Consider the following 9,193-nt stretch of genomic DNA (forward strand, 5'->3'; position numbering starts at 1 on the left):
TTTTGTGACCATCATGCCAGTCCTCAACTTCTTGATCAATCTCTGTTGGCACCAAAACATCCCGCATTTGGCTGACCAAACATCTGATCATTCTCTTCTTTTGTTGCGTTTCTTAAACCATGGATAAACATCAACATTTGGATACTTACAAAAGAAGAGGAAAATAATTGAACAAAACCAGTTAGTGAGATTGAGACGCAGAGGGACATGTAGAGTCATGGAGTTTCAAGAAGCTGTGGCGAGGCTAAGGATCCACAAGACAATACGCAAGGGAGCTATTGAGAGACATCACACGCAAACTGAAAAGAAAGAACGGAAAATCTTCTTTCACAGATCATCATCATCATCATCATCATCATCAAAGCAAAAGACAAAGCCATCAGAAATCCCGATAGAGTTTCTATGTCCAGTTTCCGGTACTCTCATGAAGGACCCGGTAATTGTCTCCTCTGGGCATACATTTGAGCGTGCTTGTGTTCAAGCCTGCAATACTCTGGGTTTCACACCCACTCTAATGGATGGCACCGTTCCTGATTTCTCCACTGTCATTCCCAATCTAGCTCTCAAATCCACCATTCTCGAATGGTGCAGAAATTACTCTTTAGACCCGCCTAATGATAAAACGACCCTCGATTTCTTCTCTGCAGAAAAGCTTGTCCGCGCAAAAATATTAGAAACCCAACGACAGAAACCGAAACCTCCCAAGAAGAACGAACATCAAGACACTGGTGCTGGGATTGATCACGTAGTTACTGATTTGATCACTCAGACCCCAAGTACTCATGACTCCTGGAGCTCAAACGATTCTCCCCTCCAACTCAAGACTCGATCGAGTTACTACTCTTCTCCTTCTTCCTCCACGGCCGAGATAGAAGCCGTTGACCCTAACCCCAAAGATGAAGAGTTTGTTAGAAAACTCAAAAGCCCGCTAGTGTTTGAGATTGAAGAAGGTCTCATTTCATTAAGAAACACAACGAGAGCTAGAGAAGATGATACCAAACTGCAGCTTTGTACCTCTCGGCTTCTCTCAGTATTACAGCCTTTGATCATTTCGAGGTACACAAGCATTCAAGTCAACTCAGTTGCTTGTTTAGTTAATTTGTCTTTAGAGAAAAATAACAAAATTAAGATAGTACGGTCTGGGATTCTTCCTTTGTTGATTCATGTGTTAAAAGGAGGTTTCCCTGAGGCAAAAGAGCATGCTTGTGGTGCAATTTTTAGTTTAGCACTTGATGACCGTAACAAGACTGCAATCGGCGTTTTGGGTGCTTTGCCTCCACTTCTACATTTGCTGCGATCCGCTGAGAGTGACCGGACTTGGCATTACTCGAGCTTAGCTTTATATCATCTCTCACTAGTTCAAAGCAACATCACTAAGCTAGTAAAACTTGGGTCAGTGCCAATTCTTTTGGAGATGGTCAAGTCAGGTCGTATGGAGAGTCGGGTTCTATTAATATTGTGTAACTTGGCTTTGAGTCCGGATGGCCGGCATGCGATGTGTGATTCAGGCGGGGTGGAGGTTTTGTTGGGCTTGTTGAGGAGAAGTGATTTAAAATTTGAGTCAACTCAGGATATTTGTGTGTCTGTTTTGTATGGACTGAGTCATGGGAGTCTGAGGTTTAAAGGGTTGGCAAGAGCAGCAGGTGCGGTGGAGGTGTTGATGCAAGTGGAGAAGACAGGAAGCGAGCGGACTAAGGAGAAGGTAAGGAGAATATTCAAGATGATGACGGAGACAAGAATGGAGAAAGAGGATGTGAATTGGGAGGAAGTGCTAGAGGACTCGGGATCAACTCCATGTCGATTCAGTGGTGGAAAGGATGGGCTAAGCACAAACGCATGAGCTTAGACTATTTTTTTATATATTCATAAAAATTTTCAAATAAATAATGCTAATGTTGAAAAAATCAATATAAGAAAATCAAAGCTCATTTTTTTGTAAAATGTTTCATGGATTTTTTTATAATTAGTCTAAACGTATCTTCAATACTCACCACCAAATCAACACCAAGTAAATGTACTGCATGTTATATGAACACAAACTATACTTAATGATAAGAAATGCGATTCTTTTATTGATTTTAGATGATTTGTTATTATGTATGTATCTTTTGTAGTTTATAAGAAAAATATTTGTTATCTCTTTATTTTCTATTATATAAGATCTTTCAACTATTTATACATTATATATAATAAGAATCAATAACCTCAACACAATTGAGGATTTTTGTCACACTTTACCAGGTTTTTAAATCTTGTTATGGTATCAGAGCATATCTAGTTTTTTTTCTTTTTACCTGATCCTTTTCATGATTGTATCGTCCTCATCACCTTCACTTCCATTAAATACGATGATGCATATGCTCACCATTAAACTTACCTTCTTAAATTATCTGTTATGGAGAAATTAGTCTATCCCGCTGTTAACAAGCCATGATCTACTTGGATTTCTAGATGGTAGTGTCTCAACCCCTTCTCTGTAGATTATTGGTTCTGACGGCACCACCCAAGTGAATCCAACCTACACTTCCTTGTTGAATACAGATCAGACTCCCTAAGTCTCCTCTATTCTTCTCTTACGGAGAAATTTATGAGTGAGGTACTTGGTTTGAAACATGTATATGAGGCCTAGACTACTTTTGAAGCCTTTTTCTCTCACGGATCCAAGACTCGAGAACTTCAACTCAAAGACGAGCTTCAACTGATGCAGCGAGGCTCCAAATCCATGGCTAAATTTTCTCAACTCTTTAAAGGCCTATGTGATGAGGCCTGGACTACTCTTGAAGCCTTTTTCTCTCACAAATCCAAGACTCGAGAACTTCAACTGATGCAGCAAGGCTTCAAATCCGTGGCTGAATTTTCTCAACTTTTTAAAGGCCTATGCCATCAACTGGCAGCAATTGATTGACCCATTGACGACCTAGATAAAGTCCACTGGTTCTTAAGAGCCTTAGGTCTCGATTATAATATCTTTTCAACTATAATGCTTTCCTAGTTTTCGTTACCTTCTTTTGCAAATATCATACCGAAAGATTTGAGCCATGAGATTTTTGAAAGATTGGTGTGTCAATAATCTACCAACTCGGTGTTCTATGCTCAACAACATTCTTCCACTAGACCAAAAAGCACCAACAAAGGAAAGCCAAAACCTTCCACTACCTCTGCCTCAAAATCATCTAATTTTTCTCCAGTTTATTGTCAACTCTACGACAAGGATTACATTTGGCTAAATGGTGTTGGACATTTCTTAATCTCAAGAAAAAGTAGTATGCCAGCCTTGCTAAGGCTTTCACTACTTGTTCAACCTCGGACTCCAACGACTCTGCTTGGTATCCGGACTTTGATGCCACCTCTCACATGACAAATGATCCCGAGGGTGTAAATGTTTTTGTTGTCTACTTTGGTAATAAAACGGTGATGGTTGGTAATGGTCAGTTTCTTTCTATTTCTCACACTGACTCCGTTTCCACTTAACACGAACAAAAGATTGATGTCTTCTCCCAAGTACAGGAGTGTCGAAGTAATAAATAACCCGGCAAGACAAAGGTCGGACCACATGGAGGTTAATTGTATAAATTATAGACAACAATAATACAACAACAACAACAACAATAATAATAATAATGAAAAAGAAGAAAAAGAAGTTGATGACAACTTTGAGATGGAAGATTAATGTAGGAATTAAACAATAATAAAAACAAATGTCAAGGTTAAAGGATCCACTAATGGTATTTCAAAAAAGTATAGTATAAACTCTTATTACTCAACTGGAAACCACGCACAAAGAAGGTTCCAATCGGATGATTTGTCATTAATAGCTCATTATAAATTGTTAACATGATCATATTAATTATCTTATTTATGTAGCACCAAACTTTTAAATACTATCAGGAATTCATGATGCTAACTTATGTTAACAACAAATCAAGTTCTTTTCATAGCACAGGTGTAGGTAATACTATACGGTTGGGCGTAGGTAATACCATACGGTTGGGCTATGAGAGGGCAAGCATTTGTTGTACCAAGTGTTATACAACACAAATCTATATTAACCATTTAACAAGCAAGGTATTAAGAATTAGTAAGATAAAAAGATACGACATGTTAATATTAAACATTAAGGTCCATGTTGAGTTTACACCATCCTTATTATTACACCATTAGTGTAACCTTTTCACCTTGACATAATAAACTTAGCTAAACATAATGAAGAAGAGAAACATAAATAAATAAATACATAAATAAGATACAAGTTAACTAAGTAAAGGAAAGGAAATGAAAAGCATAAACAAGATATTAATGACAGCAAAATTAAGAATTACAAAAAATATACAGAGAGAGAGAAAGAGCAAGTTCTTGATCTGAATAACCAAACACCTAAATGCATGGCAAATGCCTCCTTTTACAGGCCAAGATTTGGAACTATTGATTTGATAACTAATTGTTGAGTAGGTGGCCAACTCTTGACTTGGTGAAAATCCTTATCTTTTTGTTTGAATAAAACGTCATTGCTAGCATCAGAACTGGAACCACCTGTACTCATGAAAGTTATAGGAAATTGTCTTATATTTCCAGGAAAAAAAATTAAAGTTGTTTGGACTTCTAAAACTTGAAATATGGGTTGAACACTGAACAGTGTCTAGGTTATAGGACAGATTCGGAATTTTTCATTGTTGCTATAATTTGGGCTTGAAAAAGGCCTTTTTAAATCTTGAACTCCACATTAAAGTTGTAGGCCTATGTCCTACAAAATCTATCCAAAAAATTGAGGTCATTTGGACATCTAGAACTCAAGATATGACCCAATTACCGAACAGTGTTCCAGTTTGGACTGCACTAACATCTCTTTTCTAAGTTTGACCCTTTCTTTGTCCTTTCAATTTCAATACTTAAACTCATCAATCAATCCTTTCATTTATGTGATAGGCCTGCATTTAAGATGAACATTTACCATAAATTAAAGGTATCTTATATTATTAGTTATGTTATTATAAAACATGTTTTAGTTAAGGAGTTATTAATACTTCAAGTGCAAAATGATGATATAAAACCTTAATAAAAATACACTTTTAAGTACTAATCACCACTCTTGCTCCCAACTCACTACTTTTATCTAATGTTTTAGTTGTTCCTAGTATTATGAAAAAGCTTATTTCAATAAGTCAACTTACTAAGGATAATAATTATTGTGTCATCTTTTTTTATTCTTGGTTTACCATACAGGACCGAGTCACGGGCGTGGTGCTAGGGTCGGTAGATGTGAGAATGGCCTATACATGCTCGAGGAACATCATCATGCCCTTTCTTCCATAGTGTCTTCATATAAACCACGTGTCTCTACTCATTTATTGCATGCTCGTCTAGGTCATCCTACTTTTATACTATCGACTCTTTCTCTAAGTCAGGTTTTATTTCTTGAAGTGATAAATTAATGGGTTTGGATTCCAGTTTATGTGTTGGATGTAATCTTAGCAAAAGCCATCATTTACCCTTTTCACTTAATAATACTTGTTGTGATTACCTTTTGATTGCTTACACTATGATTTATGAGGTCCTTCAACTGTCTGTTCCATAATTGATTTTTGATATTATGTAGTGTTAATTGATGATTATACCAAATTCAGTTGGTTTTTTCCGTGAAAACACAAATCTAGTTTTTTGATACCTTTATCAACTTTCAACATTGTATTGATACTTAATTTTCTTCTAAAATTAAGTCCTTCCAATGTGATGGTGGAATTGAATTTACAAATAATAAATTTCGCTCTCACCTCACATCTTATGGTATTGTGTTACGCATTGCTTGCTCTTATACACTGAGTCAAAATGGGATTGCTGAACGTAAACACCGATATGTCACTAAAAGAAGACTCGCTATTATGTTTCATGCTTGTGTTTCGTTGCCTTTTTGGGTTGAGGCCTTCTTGACAACTGTTTATCTCATCAACGAACTCCCCTCGCAAACTCTTGATGGCAAAACTCCTTACGAGCTCCTGTTTGGTAAATACCCCAACTACATTATGGTTCGCACTTTTGGATGTTTAAGCTTTCCTTATTTGTGAGATTATGCTCCTAACAAATTATCTCTCAAATCCTCTTCTTGTGTCTTTTTAGGTTATAGCCCCCTTCACAAGGGTTTTCATTGTTTTGATCGTAAGACACAGCATTTTATGTCTCTCAACATGTCTAATTTTATGAAACTATATTTTTTATACGGGTGATGATATCCAACAACTTCATAGTTTAGCACCTTATATTAATTTTTCTGATTTCTTGGAATCTAATAATAATATGTCTCATGCCTCTACAAATTTGTTGTTATCTTCTCCTATTTCAAATCCTATTTGTTTGCCATGTAGTGATGATCTTGGTGAATCCTTTCCCCGGACATCTTCTGTTGTGCCTACCATCCTGTCTCCTAGTCCGCCCTCCCTATCTGTTCCTTTACTAACAACATCTACCAACCTTCACCCAATGGTTACTAGAAGAAAGCTGGTATATTTAAACCTAAGGCATATCATGCATTAACAATTCCACCCTCTTCTTAGTTTTTTCAGGTCCTTTTTGCTCTACAAGAGCCTCGGGTTTCAAAGCTTTTGTCAAACACCCTGAATGGCTCTCAGCTATGGATAATGAAATACAAGCTTTGAAAAAGAATGATACTTAGGATTTTGTACCGTGTCTTGTAAATTATAATATGGTTAGTTGTCGATGGATCTTTAAGACCAAACCCCATGCTGATGGATCCACTAAGCGTCATAAGACTCATCTTGTGGCCAAGGGCTTATCTCAAATTCATAGGCTTGATTTTGAAGACACGTTCAATCTTGTGGTGCATCCTACTACTATTCAGATTATCTTATTCATTGTAGTCATTTCTGGATGGCTTTTACATCATTTAGATGTTAAGAATGCCTTTCTTCATGGTCATATTTCTGAAGAAGTATATATGGACCAACCACCTGGCTACATTGATCCGCAATTTCCTAACCATGTATATCAATTGAAGCGTGCTTTTTATGGACTCAAACAAGCCCCTCATGCTTGGTTCCAACACTTTAGTTTGTTTTTAATAAACCTTGATTTTTTTCTCAAGAAGGTTGATTCCTCTATGTTTGTCCATTATACCACAACAGACACAATTTATCTCTTGCTATATGTATATGATATGGTAATTACTAGAAACAATCCCAATTTGATCAAGACTCTTATCACACGGATATCCAAAGAATTTGCTATGAAAGATTTGGGTTCTCTACATTATTTTCTTGGTGTTAAAGTCCAACATGACTCTCATAGCTTATTCCTTAGCCAAATCAAGTATGCTCTTGATCTTTCACAATATGTTGACATGGTTAAGGCCAAACCCATTGACACTTCTTTTGTAGTGAATCAACATCTCTCCATTAAAGAGAAGCTATTTTCAGATCCCACCCTTTTTTGGTCTCTTTCCGGAGCCTTACAATAATTGACCATTACTCGTCATGATCTTTCATACAATGTCAATTCCATTTTCCAATATATGCATGCTCTGACTGAAGATCATTTTCGAGCACTCAAACTCATATTGTGCTATATTAAAGGCACAGTCCATCATGGCCTTCAACTTCACCGCACCCCTTCTCATTAGTTACTTGCTTATTCTAATGTTGATTGGGCTAGCTGTTCTGATACACATCGGTCTACCACTGACTATCTTATATTTTTAGGCCCTAATCTTGTTTCTTAGTGCTCCAAGAAGCATTCCATTGTTTCTCGCTCCAGTGCCAAAGCTGAGTATCAATCTTTAGTCGTTGCTATTGCTAAAGTTGCTTGGATTGTTTAGCCACTTCATGATCTACGTCTACAATTGCCTTCCTCTCTAAAGATATTATGCGACAAAAAAAAATGCTATATTTATAGCAGTCAATCCTATCACTCGGCCTCGATCTAAGCATATTGTTGACTATCATTTTGTTCGTGAACTCATTGCCAATGGTTTCTTAAAAGTCATATTTGATCCCTTTTATCTCTAACTTACCGATTCTTTTGCCAATGGAGTCACCAAGCCTCAATTCATACTTTTCCATAACTAGCTTCACGTGGTTCCTTATACTATGATCAGCTTGTAGGGGGTGATAAGGAATCCAATTCCTCCCTTGATCTTAAAAGATGTGTTATTATGTACATATCTTTTCTAGTTTATAGGAAAAATATCTGTTACGTCTGTTTGTTTCCTATTATATAGGATCTTCCAACTGTACATACATTATATATAATGAGAATCAATAACCTCAACACAATTAACGATTTTAGCCACACTTTACACAGGTTTTTAAACCTTGTTGCTTAATATTTGCATCAATGTCCAATTTTTTGGAGAGTTTGAAAGAGTTTTTGGCTTCGTTCTTAATAAATGACAACTTTCTTAGAAAAGTTTGTGAAAACTTTTATTCTCCCTTGCTCTCTTATTCTCATTTTTTAGAACTCTCCATATGCTTTTTTTTAAACTCATTTAATACTTTTTTTTTTTTTTAATTTTATCCCCTCCTTCCATTCCATGGGATCAAGGTCCATGTTGACCTATCATAGGTGACTTGGATCCATGATCCATTTTCTTCATCTCCTACTAGCCCATAATGGGATCAACTCTCTCATTTACATTCCAATATTTATACGTAACAAATAGATAATGGGGTTTAGAGTACATGTAATAGACAATACCTTAGATCATTTACCATATTTGTCTCATTACCAGAAAGTTAATATATACAAACAAAAACACTAATTGAATTTTTCCATCGATATATTGATGTGACATTTACCAATAAAAATTTCCATCGCTAAATTTGTAGGTAAACACCGACATAAATATTTACAAGGTATATACCAAGGGAATTGCTATAGAAAAATAAGGAATAAAAAAATTCAAACAGTACGATGACATGTAAATTTGACATACGACGTTACTGACATAATTAACCTGATGGTAAAATTTATCTGTGAATATACCGATGAAAAAATTTCATTGGTATATACTAGTGATGTTACAAATATAATTACAGTGAAATTCAAAAAAAAAATCGTATGATGATGTGGCATTTATATCAACAGAATTGTTGGCAGCGTTACTATCAGAATAATTTTATTGGTCAATTCATCGGTAATATTTAATTTATGACTTGATGCTTGACCTTCATCTCCCCCTCCCCTATTT

General features: G+C 36.0%; 1 protein-coding gene across 1 annotated transcript; it reads left to right on the plus strand.

Annotated features, from left to right (window-relative positions):
* The first annotated feature begins 217 nt into the window (after window positions 1-217).
* Window positions 218-1,840, plus strand: LOC118058282 (U-box domain-containing protein 40). The gene has a single exon (XM_035070999.1). The coding sequence runs from the start codon at window positions 218-220 to the stop codon at window positions 1,838-1,840; it is 1,623 nt and encodes a 540-aa protein (XP_034926890.1).
* Window positions 1,841-9,193: the final 7,353 nt, after the last annotated feature.

Source organism: Populus alba, chromosome 17 (genome assembly GCF_005239225.2).
Source record: "Populus alba chromosome 17, ASM523922v2, whole genome shotgun sequence".
NCBI lineage: Eukaryota > Viridiplantae > Streptophyta > Magnoliopsida > Malpighiales > Salicaceae > Populus > Populus alba.

What these genes read in the sequence shown, in the direction of transcription:
- LOC118058282 (XM_035070999.1), top strand. Translation starts at nt 218, where the DNA reads ATGGAGTTTCAAGAAGCTGTGGCGAGGCTAAGGATCCACAAGACAATA.